Source organism: Erinaceus europaeus, chromosome 9 (genome assembly GCF_950295315.1).
Source record: "Erinaceus europaeus chromosome 9, mEriEur2.1, whole genome shotgun sequence".
Classification (NCBI taxonomy): Eukaryota; Metazoa; Chordata; class Mammalia; order Eulipotyphla; family Erinaceidae; genus Erinaceus; species Erinaceus europaeus.
Genome location: NC_080170.1, coordinates 91,034,411 through 91,053,500, shown reverse-complemented (window position 1 = coordinate 91,053,500; position 19,090 = coordinate 91,034,411). Strand labels below are relative to the sequence as shown.

The following is a 19,090-nucleotide window of genomic DNA, read 5'->3' as shown; positions in this document are numbered from 1 at the left end:
GGGAAGCTCACTGAAGTATCAGCTATAGTATTATAGTCACCAATGCTTTCTAATTTGATGTTTTGAATAAATGAACTATCATTTAAGTGTTCCAGATTAATGAGTCAAAGGTTTAATGATGTGAGTATTTGAGCTACATTGATGTTTTCCTATCAGGAAATGATTTGAAATACTTCTCATTTTTGTGGAAATTCACACTTTTTGTCATTTTAACTACTCATGTGAAAAAAATTGATAAGAAAAAAGAAAACCTTGGTGATGAAAAAAATCATTTGAAGCATTTCAAGAAAAAAGTTGAAGACTTAGCTATTCTTTTTCAATTAAATGATTCTTTAAATAACTTCTCTCTTTTTGTGTATAGAGTAATAAGATATTACTTTTTTTTTAATTAATTAATTTATTTATTTTTATTTTCTTTTTTTATTTTTTTTTATTTAAGAAAGGATTAATTAACAAAACCATAGGGTAGGAGGGGTACAACTCCACACAATTCCCACCGCCCAATCTCCATATCCCACCCCCTCCCCCGATAGCTTTCCCATTCTCTATCCCTCTGGGAGCATGGACCCAGGGTCATTGAGGGTTGCAGAAGGTAGAAGGTCTGGCTTCTGTAATTGCTTCCTCGCTGAACATGGGCGTTGACTGGTCGGTCCATACTCCCGTCTGCCTCTCTCTTTCCCTAGTAGAGTGGGTCTCTGGGGAATTGGAGCTCCAGGATACATTGGTGGGGTCTTCAATCCAGGGAAGCCTGGCCAGCATCCTGATGGCATCTGGAACCTGGTGACTGGAAAGAGAGTCAGACTTCCCTGGATTGAAGACACCACCAAGATATTACTTTTTAAAAATATTTATTCATTCCCTTTTTGTTCTCCTTGTTGTTTTATTGTTGTAGTTATTGATGTTGTTGGATAGGACAGAGAGAAATGGAGAGAGGAGGGAAAGGCAGAGAGGGGGAGAGAAAGATACCTGCAGACCTGCTTCACCATTTGTGAAGCGACTCCCCTGCAGGTGGGGAGCTGGGGGCTTGAACCGGGATTCTTATGCTGGTCCTTATGCCACGTGCCACGTGCACTTAACCAGCTGTACTACCACCCAGCTTCCAAGATGATATTTCTGTAAAAAAAATTAAAGGATTAATTTTTAGAGCAAAAGATGGTCTATAGTGATGAAAGTGTTAGATAGTTGAAGGTGGAAAAGTAGAGGGTGGGAAGGGGTGAAATTTTTTAAAATATGAAATTAAAATAAAAACATGGCAGTGTTTGGAGAATCAACACACCGAGAAAACACTTACTTATTGCTGCTACACACTAGTATCACAACTGGGACCTGTGAATACAGGGAACAACAGCCACAGTAGAGTTTGGAAGGAAAAATCAAACACTGTGCATCTAGATGACTGACTTCCTCTGATTCCTTAAATGCATCCATCAAAAATGATGACAGATCCTTACCAGTCAGGTGTCTGTGGGCTTATGTGTGATTTTCCAATCTCTTCTTTTTATTTGCCATGATCTTCAAAAGCTCTAAACATCTCCTATACTCTATTCTAGGAGAGACAGCGTTTGGAGACAATCCTCAGTCTCTGTGCTGAATACACAAAACCTGACAGTCTTGTATCCACCGGCACCACCGTGGCAGATGTGCAGAAGATCAATAAGGAGCTTGAGAAGCTGCAGCTCTCTGATGAGGAGTCTGTGTTTGAAGAAGCACTCGTGAGCCCTGAGGTCAGATACAGGTGCCACCAGAAAGGCTCTCTGCACGATGCGGACTTGTCAGCCTTTGGGAATCTCAGTCAGAGCAATGCCAGCTTCCTTTCCCCCAGGAGCATCAGGAATGATGATCTCCTCAGGGACCTCACCAGGAGCCCCCCACCACCTTCCTCTGCTTTCCTGAAAGCTTCCAGCGAGTCCACTTACCTAAGTATCCTACCAAAGGTAAAGCCAACTGGGCTCAGAGACAATATAGGACCTAGAGCTATGCTTGGGTATGCTAGAGATTAGTGGTTTTATCTTGCTTAGTTTTCACTAAAGCTGCTGTTTAAACAATAATTAGCCAAACAAAGTACAGCAAATTAAAGTGTCAACTCTAACTAACTAAAACATGTAATAGTACAAAAAAGTAGAAAGTTTCCCTTCTCTGTGCTCCCTCATTGTACACCTGAGCCGTAAATGCAGGTGAAGTATTTTATATGCCTCCCTATTATTTTTCTGTTTATGTGTCACATGTTATTAGTTATAGACACACATATATATGCACATAATGCTCTGGACATATTTATTATCAAATATTTTAAATATCTTTTTATATTAGTGCACAACTCTACATTATTTTAAGTGGCTAACTAGTATTCAGTTATTTGGAAATACTTTTCCCATTTTTTCCTAATAAAATCTATATGTAATAATTATTCCAGCATATATAATGTATTGTTGGAATTGTGCAGGCATGGCATCCCAGAGAAAATCTGGTAGTAAAGAGAAGAAAACAAGGTTTGAAGGGGGAAAAAAATAAAAACTATCTGATATTTAGGTAAAGTGCTTATAATTTGAAATTTTGTGTTGTTGTCATAAGCCATTGAACATCCTTAGAAATCTTGGTTTTGGGAGTCGGGCTGTAGCGCAGCGGGTTAAGCGCAGGTGGCGCAAAGCACAAGGACCGGCATAAGCATCCCGGTTCGAACCCCGGCTCCCCACCTGCAGGGGAGTTGCTTCACAGGCGGTGAAGCAGGTCTGCAGGTATCTATCTTTCTCTCCTCCTCTCTGTCTTCCCCTCCTCTCTCCATTTCTCTCTGTCAACAACAACAATAATAACTACAACAACAACAATAACTACAACAACAATAATAACTACAACAATAAAACAACAAGGGCAACAAAAGGGAATAAATAAATAAAATAAATATTTAAAAAAAAAGAAATCTTGGTTTTGTTTTCTTCTTAAATCCTTTCATAGATCTTTCCTGGTGATCTGCCAGATTTTTGTTAAGACAGCAAGTTGTTTGGTCCTTCTAAAGAATTTCTCTAAAGGCAAGTTTCCCTCTAAAGAGGAGTGTCACAGAGAGCTATTTGATATAAGAAGATTATTACTCCAGTATGCTTTTAGGATGTCTGTGAACATTAGAGCAACACCCACTTGGCATCCTGCATGCTTGAGAAAAGACCCAGCAAGAACATATCTGGGTACCACAGAGCATCTTAGAGTACAGAAAGAAAGATGATTTCTGGGAAAGGAAGTTCTTATTGACTACATTTTGAGGGCTTTGTGTTATCTCTAGATAGGAGATAGAAGTTTTTTTAAAGTTTTTGTTATCATCAGGACATCACTGCTCTGGGCTAACTTTTTCACATAGAAAAAGACTGACAAAAGGAAAGAGGGAAAGGCCCTGTCACCAAAAGTTCCTCTTCAGGGGTAGAGACCAGGCTCAAATGTGCATCAAGTTTACAGCAAAACAGATGATGCGGTCTAATTTTACCAACCCAAATCAATTTATTTAAAAAGTCCTTCCTATTTGTTTTGGGTAGTTTTTCCTATTAGAGTAATCTACTCACTGCTCTATTTCCAAAGAACAGTAGTCAGTATGAGTTGAGCTAATGGAGCAGAGAGGCATATGAAAAGCACTCTAAGCTGATTTAGTTAAGCAAAGATTTTCATAATATTTGAGATGACTGAGATTTACCATTCTGAAACTGCCTTAGCTAGCATTTAAAGATGCAGATTATCTTGGCAATTTGCTCATTTTAGTCAGCTTTTGTAAGTCTATATCATCAAAAAAATATTCTTTAACCTTTTTGTGTGATGTGACCTTTGTAACACTTCTTCCTAAGAGGTCCAGCAAGATAGACCACGGGGTGTGTGAGGGGGGTGAGCTTGCTCTTTCTATCTCGCTCACTCTTGATTTCTCTCTGTCTATCCAATAATAAATAAATAAATAAATAAATGCCCAATTGGATAAATTTTCTAGAAAATTTGAATTCTGGATAATTGTTAGTATTCACTCCTTACTTTTTTTTTTTTGAGAGTTTTGTTTTTGTTTTCTCTTAATGCTCTGCTTCTACCAGTGAGAAAGATATTTTTAAGCCATGTTGGATGTTGAAACTTAATATGTAGTGTTGACCCAACAGGATACTGGTCTACTGGAGTCTTTCCTGCTAGGATTACTGGTTAGTGATTTAGGCATTCCTCAGACCTAAAACAGTACCTAAGTCTTAGAACAAGACTCATTGTTTGTGATGAAAAGGTCAGCAATTGTTTTACTGGTTGATAAGTTGCTGGGTTTCAGATGATAATTAAAAAACTAAGGTCAATGTTTTGAACACTGGACCCAATTGTTCTAATCAACTGAGATTCTTCTTAATAATTTAATCTCAGCAGAAAAAGAGTAAACAATAAAAAATAAGAAATGTGACAGTGCTTGTCTCATTACAAGTTATTTTGCACAAGGACCAGTTCAAGAATCCTGGTTTGAGCCCCGGACTCCCCACCTGCAGGGGGTCGCTTCACAAGTGGTGAAGCAGGTCTACAGGTATCTATCTTTCTCTCCCCCTGTCTTTCAGTTCTCTCCCAATTTCTCTCTGTCCTATCCAACAGCGACAGCAATAATAATAATAACAACAACAATGATAAACAACAAGGGCAACAACAGGGAGAAAATAGCCTCCAGGAGCAGTGGATTCATAGTGCAGGCACCTTGCCTCAATGATAATCCTGGAGACAAAAAAAAAAAAACAAGTTATTTTGAGCATTGTTAAATAGGTTAAATCAGCTCAGTAATGTGCACTTAATTATCAAGGTTTTTCTTGTTAATTTGAATAGCCAAACAAAGAATTCTTTTCAGTGATTAGCAAGTCATCTTTAACAATTTACATAATAAAAATGATTTACTTAACTAGTCTGCTTGCTCTCTTAATGTGCATTTGTTCAATCCTTGATTAATTACTGCAAAAATTATTTTTATCTTAAAGAGAGATAAAAATCAGTAGAGTACCAATATAGGCATCTCTTTAAGAGGCAGGTCTCTACTAGTACACAAAATAACTAGCCTAAAATACTTAAAAGAGGCTTTTTGTAATTTACTGTATTATCTTCTTGTGATAGTAGGCAAATATAAAATGTCTCCCCTTGGTTTTTATTTTATTAAATAAAATGGAAATATTGGCAAATCATAGGAGAAGAGGGATAAAATTCCACACATTTCCCACCACCAGGGTTCTATATCCCACCCCTTTGTTTGAAAGCTTTCCTATTTTCTCTCCCTATGTGAGTATAGACCCAGAATCATTATGGAGTGCAGAAGGTTGTTTCTCTGCTGAACATGGGCTTTGGTAGGTCCATCATTACCCAGCCTGTTTCTATCTTTCCCTAGTGGGGCAGGGCTCTGGGGAGGTGGGGTTCTAGGACACATTTGTGAGGTCGTCTGTCCAAGGAAGTCAGGTTGGCATCATGGTAGCATTTGCAACTTGGTGGCTGAAAAAGAGTTAAGATACAAAGCAGAAGAAATTGTTAAATAATCAGGAAACAAAAGGCATGAAAATAGCAGATGAGATTTGGGTGGGTGGGGGTCTCAGTTTTGTGGAAAGCTAGTAGGTCTATTTTAGATATATTCCAAGGGACCCATGACTTTACTATTTTTGCCTGAGCCCAACAGCTAACATGCAGGTATATCATTTCAGATGGTGCACTTCTTAACAAAGACTCTGAACCTAGATATAGACCAGGGCCCATGAGATAGGGCATATGTACATATGTATCCATAAGTTAAGGGAAAATATATACCTTATATATAAAGTATATACCTTAAAGAAAAGTGCACAATAGTTTGCAGTAACTCACTAAGTGCAGCAAGCAAATAGACCTAGAAAGACACCATAAAGTACCTAATCGAATACTTTCTACTTAGACCAAGATACCCTCCTCACCTACTTCCTATTTTACTTCCTATTTTACTAGATACCCTCCTCACCTACTTCCTATTTTACTTCCCTCAATCACTCCTTATCAGACAAAGTAAGGGCTACAAAAGCTGGGTAAAGGCAAGAGACTGGCATACTTTAATGATGACTCTCTGGTCACTACCAGGCCACCCCATCACCTGGGGCCCTAGTCAGGGAGTCCTGGGATTCCCACCGACTCGATGGGCCTAGACCTCTAACAGGTCCCTCTCTCCACTGTCACTGGTCATCTCCATCAGGAACAACGTATAGTGTACCCCTTTGTGGGCCCCTATAGGACCTTGACTTGTATGTGTATGAGAGTCAATAGTGGTGGGCGCAGCCCATGCTCCCATGCTCCAAGAGGAGGTTGGGCCAACATACTCTACCACTTGAGGAAGATGGGTCCTGAAATTAGTGCAGCCTGGAATGTTCCTGGCCACAGCCACAGAATGTGAGCTCAGATCTGCAGGGATGTTGAGGTTTCATGGGCTCCTGTGATGAATGTGGACCCCAGATCAAATTGATGGGGTTTTCAGTTAACAATATGTATGTATTTTCCCCATATTTGGGGGCTACTCTCACCCCTGATCCAGCTTTCTAGTCCTTTTTCCAACTCTGACACCATCTCTGCTTGGTTTTTAATAGAACACTACTTAAGAATGTAAATTTGCTCTATACTGTAAGCTACTAACTTGATTTTTTAAATTTTATTTTATTCATAAAAAGGAAACACTGACAAAACCATAGGATAAGTGGGGCACAACTCCACACAGTTCCCACCACCAGAACTCCGTATCCCATCCCCTCCCTTGATAGCTTTCCTATTCTTTAACCTTCTGGGAGTATGGACCCAAGGTCATTGTGGGTTGCAGAAGGTGAAAGGTCTGGCTTCTATAATTGCTTCCCCACTGAACATGGGCATTGACTGGTTGATCCATACTCCCAGCCTGTCTCTTTCTTTCCCTAGTGGGATGGGGTTCTGGGAAATTGAAGCTCCAGGACACATTGGTGGGCTTGTCTGTCCAGGGAAGTCTGGTTGACATCATGCTTAACACAGTGGATAATATGGTAGGTAGCACAAAAAGTAAAAATCTGAACTGTGTAGCTTTAGATCATGGGGAGGGGGTAGATTTGAATCTGGAACTTAAAATTTAACTGATAAAACCTATTGGGAAGTGGCATGTTCCAATTAAATAACAAAAGTGACTTTAGAAACCAAACAGAAATGGAGACTGTAAAACATTAGACTTATAGCTGACTTAAGGTTAGGAAATTCTAGAGTTGAAGTGTGAATATTCCTTTTTTGTGTTGATTAATTACAGACCCCAGAGGCTATAAGTGAAGAACAAAAAGTTCAGGAGTTGGCTGCAATGGAAGAGAGCAGAATAGCAATACTGAACAACCTTGAAGAACTTGAACAAAAAATCAAAGACATAAATGATCAGATGGATGAGTCTTCCAGAGAGGTATAAACTTTCTCTCTTTACTTTCTTTTCTCTTTCTTTATTTAAAAAAAATCAATAAAAATGATTTGAAAATTATGGACAAACTTTTGTTCAGTGTGTAGGATAAAAATAACATTTGTGTTTTTCCTACTTTATTTTAGAAGTTAGATGAAATATATGAAGCATATATATGCATTTTGTTTTGTTTTGTTTTGTTTTGTTTTGTTTTGTTTTGCCAGAGCACTGCTCAGCTCCGGCTTAAAATTTTGCTGGGGACTGAACCAGGGACTTCCCATACCTCAGGCATGAAAGTATTTTGCATAAAATACTTTTATACTATCTTCTAAACCCTGTCAAACAGACCTAACTAGTATATACTCCAACTTGCTATAAGACCTGTCAACTAAGATACCACCCGATTAGGTATCTGAGTTCAAATCCAACACATTTTGAATTTTTTTTTACCATGTTTTCAGTTATCTGTATTCGAATCAAAAAAATATTTTCTGAGCATGTTTAGTATGAGTTAGGTATCATGTTGACATGCAGAATGGATGGTTCCATATAATTCAAACATAGACCTGGCTTTTAGAAGTTTGCAAACCAGAGAGCAGACTAACATATATTCTATAAGAATAGAAACAGGTAATTTTATACTATGTCCATAGGTCTAGATCAAACCATTCTGCCTAGGAGGTATCTGTACATGTATACTCACAGGTGATGTAGAAAATTCTATAAAGTGGAAGGGAATTACTCACTTGTCATCCTATCCATAGACCATGGAAGCCCTCTTGCTGGTATGTTGAGGATTATAGTTCTTGTATGCAGGGCTAGTGTAATGTTCACTTTCTATACTCTAGAGACAAAGAAAGACCCAACTGCTTCCAAGAGCTTGAACCTGCTTCCAAACTCATAGGCAAAAGATCCTTGAGAATTATGCTTAAAAGGAGTTTTAATAAAACATATTAGATGTTAAGCTTACATGTTTTCTTAAACATATCCTGAATTTTTCAACTTAAAAAGCTGAATAGGGATCCAGAGTCTCAAGTGAGGTCTCCACAGTGTTAACTAGGCCCCACAGTCTGGCTGACAAAGTCATACATTTAAAAATCTGTAAAAATCTGTAACAATTGTAATTACACCTGTGCTATTGAGAATTCCTCACAGATGAGACACCTCTGAATTTTTTTTGTCTTGTGTCCTCAGTTGGATATGGAATGTGCTCTCTTGGATGGAGAACAGAAATCAGAAGCAACTGAACTTATGAAAGAGAAAGAGATTTTGGATCATCTAAACCGGAAAATAACAGAACTAGAAAAGAACATTGTTGGTGAAAAGACCAAGGTAAGGAAAAAAAAAATATATATATATATTGGAAATACATATTTTTATTGGCAAAATAGTTGTCCCATAGAAGAGAATTTAAGTATTGTATGCAATCCTGTGTTTTGGGATTTATGTTTCATGTTCCTGCAGACATAAGCATGAAAAAAAACCCTTAAGATATGGTAAGTTATAAATTTCAAACAGTCAGGTACTAGGCACCTGATGCTAAGAAAGTAAAGCCTGTAAAGTTTTTGAGCTGACATTCATGAAAGTTTGTCCTATTGAAAATGATGAGTTGAAATGAGTGGATTCCTTTTTTTTTTTTTTTTCCCTAATCAGTCTTTCTGTTCTTCTGATTCCACTTGATTTTTAAGTAGTTATTTTAGTATGCGGAACTTCTTGACTATGGGTGCCCTGTAATGGGTGGTGAAAGCATATTCAAATATGACTGCCTCTTCTTTCATTTGTCTACTTATTTTTAAAAAGGGGGGTGGTTATCTCATCTGTGTTACCTTCCCATTCGTTGTCTTTGATGCAAGTGCACTTGCCTTTTAAAAGTCATTGAAGTCTTCGTTGTAGGATAGGACAGAGAGAAATGGAGAGAGGAGGGGGAGATAGAGAGGGAAGAGAAAGATAGACACCTGCAGACCTGCTTCACTGCTTGTGAAACGACTTCCCTGCAGGTGGGGAGCCGGGGGCTTGAACCGGGATCCTCTCGCCGGTCATTGTGCTTTGCACCACCTGCGCTTAACCGCTGTGCTACCACCCGACTCCCATAACAACAACAATAATAATAACTACAACAATAAAACAAGGGCAAAAACAAAGGGAAAATGAATAAAGAAAAAAAGTCACTGAAGTCATTCAGGGTATCCTCACAAATTTCCAAGTGGAAACTGTCTGTGAAACACTGTTAACATGTCTTAGAAAATGTCTTGCTTATGCATTCCAGGCTTGCATGTTGGATGAGACGTACTAGGGAAAATATGAAAAATTACTTGCAGTTTTTTGAATTCAGGTAGTAGTTGGGCTTTTTGTTTGTTTTCTTTGGGAAATATTGTACTTATTTTTCTTTCATAGTTTGTGTTAGTTATAAGTGAAACATAGACTAAAATTGAAAAAATGGAGATTACAGTTTTAAGGGGTGGCCAGGTGATGAACTTGGTTGAGTGCACATGTTACAGTGCACCAAGGACCCAGGTTTGAGTCCCCGGTTCCCACCTGCAGGGGGAACGTTTCACAAGTGGTAAAACAGTGCTGCAGATGTCTCTCTGTCTCTCTCCATCTCTGTCTCCCCCTTCCCTTCCATTCCTGATGGTCTCTATCCCATAAATAAATAAAGATAATAAAAAATTTAAAAAATAGAGAGATTGCAGTTTGGGAAAGACAAAGCAGAAGTTCTTTAATACATACTTTCTTGCTTACCATGTACTCCACTAAGCAGATAAAAAGAAAAGTAACGTAGTATAAATACATTTGAGTGGTAATATATGGAAAGAATTTCTGCTGGATTTTAGGCTGCAAGAGTATGAGCTCAAAATGATATTGTCAGAAACTGAAGTTATATTAAAAGCTATACTCAGTTTCTTGGTTGCTTGCTTGTAAAGATTAAACTGCATTTTGTTTTGTTTTGTTTTGTTTTTTTACATAACACTTTTCCCATGTTCACTCTACCTCCAAAGTTTAAGACAGTAAAGATTCAAATTTGGGTAGTAGGTGTATTTTTTAAAAAAATTCAGTTATCTACTATTTAGTTTTGAAGTACAAGAGTATTATGTTTTCAATGAATTTGCACTAATACAGAAAAAAACAAACAAACAGAAAAACCCGGGAGTCAGGCGGTAGCGCAGTGGGTTAAATGCATGTGGTGTGAAGCGCAAGCATCGGCTTAAGGATCCACTTCCGAGCCTTCGGCTCACCAACTCAGGGGGGTCGCTTCACAGGCGGTGAAGCAGGTCTGCAGGTGTCTATCTTTCTCTACCCCCTCTGTCTTACCCTCCTCTCTCCATTTCTCTCTATCCTATCTAACAACGATGACATTAATAACTACAACAAGCAACAAAAGGAAAAAATATATAAATTTTTTTTAAAAAAACTCTCCATTACAAACAATCAGATGTTTGTATTTCCTACTTACCAGTAGTTTATTATTTATTTCATGTTGGAAATGTGTGAAACATAAGAACATAACAATAGGGTGCTGGGAGTTAAGCTGTAGTGCAGCGGGTTAAGCGCAGGTGGCGCAAAGCGCAAGGACCAGCATAAGGAACCTGGTTGGAGCCCCTGGCTCCCCACGTGCAGGGGAGTCGCTTCACAAGCGGTGAAGCAGGTCTGCAGGTGTCTTTCTTTCTCTCCCCCTCTCTGTCTTCCCCCTCTTCTCTCCATTTCTCTCTGTCCTATCCAACAACGATGACAATAATAACTACAACAATAAAACAACAAGGGCAACAAAAGGGAATAAATAAATAAAATAAATATTTTAAAAAGAATAGGGTACTATATTTTCTGTGAGCCCCTCTGTCATCCTCATCTATATCTATCGTTGTTTATCTTAATGTAGCCCACATATAGCATAGTCTACTTCTGGATCTACCATTAGCACCAGATTTTACTTAAAAAGAAAGCAAGTGAAGTCAATGCTAAAATTCATTTCCCAGGGAAAGTGGTGTTCTGTTCTTCAGTTACACGGAGAAACTCCAAGAACGGGAGCAGAAAGAAGCAGGAAGGCTGCCTCCATTCTTCTGACTGTTTTGATAGTTTGATAGCAGCTCTGTATGAGATGGGGGCACTAGGGGTTTAAAATATAGGAACAGTTCATGCAGCTGTTAGGGGATTAGTAAATCTTGGAAAGGAAAGTAGGATTAGTATGTCATCACATAGTGTGAAAAATGGGAAAAGTCAGCTTTGGGTAAAAGGCTCTAAGGGGAAATGAGGGACAGGCAAGACTAGATGATATTACTACATATTCTTTTTTTAAATCTCTTTACTGAGAGAAATTATGTTTTGCACACTGTAAGGTGAGCACTTAACCCCAGGTGTGTCACTGCCTGGCCCCACCATATACTTCTTATTTTTCTTCTGTCTCATAGTTATCTGGTTTTCCCATCATGGTTTCTTTTGCTTATTCTTCTATTACTATTTATCCAGTTAAGATATTCACTTCTATTCTCGATCCACACCTCTTCTATCCTAGCATTCTTTTATAATCACAGTAACGTCAAATGTTTGTCTTTAAGTAAAAGCCAGCAAATTTTTCTAAAGTCCTGACTTGTTCCTGAATTTTTTTAATTATCTTTACTTAATTATTGGATAGAGACAGCCAGAAAATTGAGAGGGTAAGGGGTGATAGAGACAGAGAGCAACAGGGAGAGATCTGCAGCACTGTTTCACCACTTATGAAACTTTCGCTCTGCAGGTGGGGACCAGGGGCTTGAACCTGCATCCTTCCTTGTGCATTTGTAACATGTGCACTTAACCAGATGCACCACCACCTGACCTCTCCTGATTCTTTTTTTAAGTTGATTTATTATTATTATTATATATTTATTGAATAAAGACAGAAATCAAGAGGGAAGGAGGAGGTAGAGAGGGGGAAAGAAAGGAAGACATCTGCAACATTGCTTTACTGCTCGTGAAGCTTCCCCCTTTCAGGTGGGGGCCAGGGACCTGAACTAAGGTCACTGAGTACTGCAATGTGTGTGCCTAACCAAGTGCACCACCACCACCTAGCCCCTGCAGTCTTCTTGATAACACCAGTCAGATAACTCTCAGGTATTTCCAGTTGAGTACTCTGTCACTGAACTTTTTTTTTCTTTAAATTTTTCATTAATGATATGACAGAGTTTCACAAAATTATAAGATTTCAGGGACACAATTTCACATCCATAGATGGTATGTGTACGTCACTACCAAACTTCTATGCCCTGCTCAGTAGCTGCCATAGTTTTCTTCAAAGTCCAAGAGACGGCATCATTGAACTCTTCATCTTGTCTTACACACACACACACACACACACACACACACACACACACACACACCCCACTTCAATTCTATTCTTACAAGTTTCCAAATCCAGGGGCTGGATGGTGGCACACCTGGTTGAGCGCACAAGGACCCTAGTTTGAGCCCCCACCTATAAGGGGAAAGCTTCACAAGTGGTGAATCAGTGCTGTAGGTGTCTGTCTTTCTCTCACCCTCTCTAAATTTCTGGTTGTCTCTCTCCAAAAAATAAAGATAAAAAAAAAGACAATTGCATATGTTACAATTTTCCAAATCCAGGAAGTGGTATAGTTCACTTGTGTCTAATCATCAGCCTAGAAGTCAGTCTTGACATTCCCTTCTTTACCATACCCTTGTTCAAGTGGTCATGAAAATATTTCACAGTTTCTCCCAAATCTCTTGTGTAGTTCCATATCTCTTTGTTCTCTTAATAGCATTCTCTTCATAGCAGCTGACAGTGACTATGTGTGTGTCATGTACAAACATATATATATACATATATATATATCACATTTTTCTGATTTATGTTGCACCATACTTCACATAAATTTAAATGCCTCCTCACAGGCTGTAACCTGCCTTTTTGTCACCATTCTACCACTTTGTCCTTTTCATATCATCTCCATGATCACCTTTCTATGTGTTTGTGCTTAAGTGTCCTTCCTCCAGGAAAAGTCCTTTGCAGATCTGTCAATTTTATTTCCCCCATCTGGAATTATTTTCTTTATAATCTATGCCTTGTTGCTTTTGTCTTTTAGAGCCTATGTTTTAGTTCAGATAAGCCCTTCTACATCTTTCCAGATTCTATTCTCCCTGTTGACTTTCAATCCTTTTACAGATCATGTTTTAAAACTTACATTTGGGGCATGTTAATTATTGATTTCCCTTTCTACCCTGTGAAATAAAGGAGGCCACTGTCTGTCTCTCTCTCCCCACCCCCATTTATACAGTTTAGAGTAAGTTCCAGAACACAATCTAGCTTTGGGTTTATTGTCCTTGGATCTCCTACTAACTGTTACTCAGGCTAGACTGAAACAGTACACTGAGCCAAACACCTGCCCGAGATCTACATGCAGCCAAGTTTCAGGACAGCTGGGTGGTCAACCCAAGAGCACATGCCAGGCAGCTTGTAATCACAGTGCCAGGAGAGCCAGTGCGTAAGACAGAAGGAGGAAGTGCCCTCTGCCCTTTTAGGCCTCTCATTTCCTCTTCCATACACCTGTTGCTGTGGTCAGATATAAGCTGTGGAATGAGAAAACCAAAACCTGAAAAGGTATCTCTGTTGGGAAAAGTCTGATTTAGAAGTTGATAACATCTTGTAAGCCTGGCCCTACTTTTTCTTCTTTTTTTTTTTTTTCCATTTTTAAGACAAGAAGTAGAGTCATAGGAAGAAAGTAGTATCACATCTCAGAGTTCAAGTCTTAGTGTGAAATTATTGATGTCCTTTCCCTGGGTCTCAAGATCTGTCTTTATAATATTTTTAAGCTAATTTATTATTATTGTTTATTTTGTCATATTTATTTATATTTATTTCCCCTTCTTGTTGCCCTTGTTGTTTTCTATTGTAGTTATTATTTGTTGTTGATATCGTTAAATAGGACAGAGAGAAATGGAGAGAGGAGGGGAAGACAGAGGGGGAGAGAAAGACACCTGCAGACCTGCTTTACCACCTGTGAGGCGACTCCCCTGCAGGTGGGGTGCTGGAGGCTCGAACCGAGATCCTTATGCCGGTTCTTGTGCTTTGCGCCACCTGCGCTTAACCCGCTGTGCTAGCGCCGACTCCCATTTTTAAGCTAATTTAAAAACATCTACCTTAATTCATATAAGCATAATAAATCAGCATATTATAGATAATTACTATCTATTACATTGTCATATAAAATATAAACCATTGGCAAATATATACAGATATAGATAGATAAATGTGTATATATGTGTGTGTGTGTGTGTGTGTGTGTGTGTGTGTGTGTGTGTGTGTGTGTGTGTGTGTGTATGGACATGGGCATTATGTTCAACTATATATGTATTAAGCACTTTGCAACAGCTCCCTGGGCTGACCTTTTATTGTTCTCATGAGTACCATTGTTAACAACATGTCTCTCTTTCCCATCACCCTGAGTTAAATGCCATCTACCCCTTGTGCTGTCAAACAGTAGTTACATCACAGATAGCCACCATAAACATGGATAAACCTTGAACAAATATCGGTCTCTTCCTTAAACCTAAATCCATGGGAGGTGTTTCTTTGATGAAGCAGGAAGCAGATACTATCATATTTTATTAGGATTACTGAAAGAAGAGGATTGTTAATCTCTGCTCTAGTACCTGTTTTAGATTATATGGGTTTGGTGACTAAGTGTGGTGAATCCACCAGAACCATGTAGCTTAGTGGTTTGAGTGAAGAACTGGTGATGGATAGAATGGCTTTTTCTTATTTCCTCTGACCCACTATGAGGCAAAACTGCTGGGAAAATGTGAATTTAATACATATGTTTATATGCTTTCTTTTCTTTGTGTATTTGTGAGTACATCAGGAATTCAAACTAGTTTCCCAGTGTTTCTTGTCTCCTCCTTAGTATACAAAAACCAGGGGAGTTGGGCCGTAGTGCAGTGGGTTAAGCTCATGTGGTGCAAAGCACAAGGACTGGTGTAAGGATCCCAGTTCGAGTCCCCTGCTCCCCACCTGCAGGGAGTCAGTTCATAAGCAGTGAAGCAGGTCTGCAGGTGTCTATCTTTTTCTCCCCCTCTGTCTTCCCCTCCTCTCTCCATTTCTCTGTCCTCTCTAACAATGACAAAATTAATAACAACAACAATAATAACTACAAGAATTTAAAAAAAGGCAACAAAAGAGAAAATAAATATAAAAAATTCAAAAACCAGAAGCCAGTTGTACTGAAATTAAGTTAAGGAAATGTTCTGCTTTGATAGTCTTGGTAAAAAAGTTTTCCCCTTACTCAAATGGTAACCACAAGTTCAGAGTATCTTTTTGTTTAAGAATCTGTCCTCATACTGGTGAATTACAATGCTCCGTAGCCATTACAGCACATGCACTAAAATAGGCTTCAAGTATGAACTGAACCTTAAATCACTCTATGCCTTGAAATCTGCTCCTGAGTAAAATTTGATGAATTTTCTACACTAAGCCTTTATCTCAAATGGTTAAAAATATTTCTTTGTTATTACCTTGCCAAAGTACCTGCTACTTCCTCCCCATTCTTCCTCCAGAAGTGGGGGCTGCATGAGAGCCCGGTGCAGAATTCCAGTGCAAAGTGTTAATACCTCTTGAGTTCAGAGCTTTTGCCAAGTCACAGTCAGTATTCAGAAAGGACCCTGCCCTTCCCCTGACTCTTACTTACATTTCAAAGTTAGCTATCTGGTTAGAGGAAGTGGAAATATCTCATGGGATTTGGGGATTAAATCAACAGGATTCCATATTATGGCTAATTTTTCTGGCAGTTGTTTAATTGCAGGAATCCTTCATGTTCCAATTTATTTTATTATTATTTTTTAGCAAAATGCCCATCAGTTGTGAGATAAAGGAGTTAAAGTCAAGGGGGGGGGGGGGAATAAAACATTAGAAAGAAATAAAAGCAGTCTCTAGAGCAGCCAAAGTAAGTTCTCAGATAACACCTTTTAGTAACATAAGTTTGTAACCTTTTCCCAAATCTAAAAAGTTTCATGGGAGAAAAAATGTTTATTGGGGGCCAGGCAGTGGCACAACTGATTAAGTGACCATATTACAGTGTACAAGGAATGGGGTTCAAGTTTCCGACTCCCATCTGCAGGGAGGAAGCTTCATGAAGAGTGGTGAAGCAAGTCTGCAGGTGTATCTCTGTCTCTCTTTCTATCTACCCCTCCCTTATCAATTTCTCTCTGTCTCTATCCAATAATACATAAGTTTTAAAAAATACTTAAAAACATACAAATGTTTATTTGTATGCTTGATGGCAAACCTTTGTTGGAAAACCTGACTGTGGGGGCTGGAAGCTAGCTCACCCCATAGAGAGTGCACTTTGCCATGTGAGAGTACCAGTACCATGCAAAGGGGAAACTTCACAGAGAAGCATTTTCGTGATGTCTTTCCTCTCTTTCTTTTTTTTTTCAGTCATTTGTTTATTTAGACTTTATTTATTGGATAGAGACAGCCAGAAATTGAGAGGGAAGGAGGAGACAGAGAAAGAGAGAGGCAGAGAGACACCTGCAGCCCTGCTTCATGACTTACAAAGCTTTCCCTTTGCAGGTGGCTTGAACCCAGGTCCTTGTGCATTGTATGTAACATGTGTGCTCAGCCAGGTGTGCCACTGCCCGGCTCCGGAGCACCTAATCAAATTAATAGGGTTCCACTTTTAGCAAAAGATAGAATATAGCACAACGGGTTAAGCCCACATGGCACCGAGTGCAAGGACCAGAGTAAGGATCTCGGTTGGAGTCCGCAACTCCCCACCTTCAAGGGTGGGTTGCTTCACAGGCAGAAAAGCAGGTCTGCAAGTGTCTGTCTTTCTCTTTGGCAATGAAATAACATGATTATTTTTGTCATTGCAACAAGATGGGACAAACTAATGCAAGATTCCCACTAATGAAAGTAGCCATGTCTTTAGAAAAGGCACTTGCTTTTCCTGGTTTTATAGATGCTCCCTTGCACAACTGGATTTTTAAACAATGTTCTAGTTCCTTGTAACTTATTTTTTGTAGCAAAGTTAAATTTGTCAAGTTTATTAAAATTTTATTTTGTTTCCCTTATTTCCTAAAGATAGATACATGAAACGTTTGAGAATGTTGCACTCTTTCCTCAGTTGGTACTTGGAAAATATCACTATAGCCACAGTAATTGTTGTTTGGTGAGTGTGCCAGTTTAATTAGGGGAAGGGAGAGAGAATACTGCTCAATTTTATTACATTATATATGAATGGCAAGACTTTCTGTAGCCTGGAAAACCATCTAGTTTATCCATCTGATTTACCTTTACTGTAGAAGGTGCTGCTTTCAGCCCTAATTAACTTCTTGCCAAGAGCCTTTAAAAAAAAAAAAAAAACTTCCTGGGCAATAAATAGAAGAGAGGAATATTAACTTCACCCTGGCTCATGGTTGGTCTACTTCTGGCTCTTGCAGGATTGCTATCACCTCTATGATCTTTTGTGACTTATGGCTGGCCCACCTGTCACCACTCTGTCTTTCATCCTTCCCCTTAACTTCCTTTGCCCTAGCATTAGCCCCTCTGAGCTTTTGCTATGAGACCCCAGTAGTGATCACAACCTTAGTGATAAATGATAGAGAAGCTTCAGAAGATTCTAATGGTGCCTGATTGCATAACTCTTCTAACCACCCCCCTGTATGGAATTGCGAAACACTTTGAACACTTCAGAAGGAAGACACTATGTAAACTTAAGGTATTTTTAATTAGTTGCTTATTTTGTGCATGTTATTGACAATTGAAAAAATTGAGAGTCATCAGAGAAGTAGTTTGGTTATTTCTTTTTATCTGAGTATTGTTTTAGACCAGTATTTTTTCATTATCAAATACTTATCAATGTCTTCTAGCAATCTGATATTTTTTTTAAGCTTTAAGGCTCTGCATATGTAGTATTTTAATTGGGGTGAAAATTTTTCTCTTGTTTTTTTAACTATGTTTGGAACTATACTTGCTGCAAAATCTGATGACAGGATAATTAGAATTATTTCTGGATAAAGCTCTTTTACTGTGTAAATGTGGTAAACTGAGTCAGATGCAAAGGAAAGAACACATTTTTGTCTGCCAAAAAATAGCAAGTGTTCTGTGCTGCAGACTTTATTAATGGAAAAACTACTAAGTCTGAAGCTATAGACCAAATCTCGTACGTACATAGATTCAGCTTTGCTGTAAATTGACACCTGAGGATCCTCTATTTTTCTTTAAAGGATGCCATTGCTTTTTCCCAGCTCCAGCAGAGTAAGTGTGCACGAGAGGCAAGCTTACATAAAAGACCAAAGATATTTTCTTTATGATCTGTTCAAATTTCAAAATCATCTTCACATTGATATAGAGTATTATTTTCAGCCCTGTCACTTCCAGTTTTAACCACTTTGAAAAAGGTGCATTTTTCAATCTAAATATTCACTATTGAAATGTCTTTGAAATTTTAGAATTTAAGTCAATATAGAAGTTGAGAATAGTGGTGGTGATCCGGGAGGTGGCACAGTGGATAAACACTGGACTCTCAAGCATGAGGTCCTAAGTTCAATCCCTGGTAGCATATGTACCAGAGTGATGTCTGATTCTTTCTCTCTCTCATCCTATCCCTCTCATTAATAAATAAAAAATATTTTTAAAAAGAGAAAGAATAGAGGTGATTATGATGTCATATAGCTTTAGATTTAAACCAAAATGTATTTATTATAAAGAATCTAGTG

General features: G+C 38.5%; 1 protein-coding gene across 17 annotated transcripts in view; it reads left to right on the top strand.

The window, feature by feature from the left end:
• The window catches only part of PHLDB2 (pleckstrin homology like domain family B member 2), a 255,011-nt gene that overhangs the window by 185,669 nt on the left and 50,252 nt on the right, over positions 1–19,090 (top strand). For 16 of the 17 annotated variants that reach the window (XM_060198382.1, XM_060198379.1, XM_060198392.1 and 13 more), the window contains 3 exons: positions 1,551–1,934; positions 7,253–7,396; positions 8,585–8,722. In XM_060198382.1, the coding sequence (XP_060054365.1) occupies positions 1,551–1,934; positions 7,253–7,396; positions 8,585–8,722 (666 nt within the window). The remainder of the gene's footprint in view (positions 1–1,550; positions 1,935–7,252; positions 7,397–8,584; positions 8,723–19,090) is intronic. The other variant, XM_060198394.1, reaches the window with a different exon arrangement.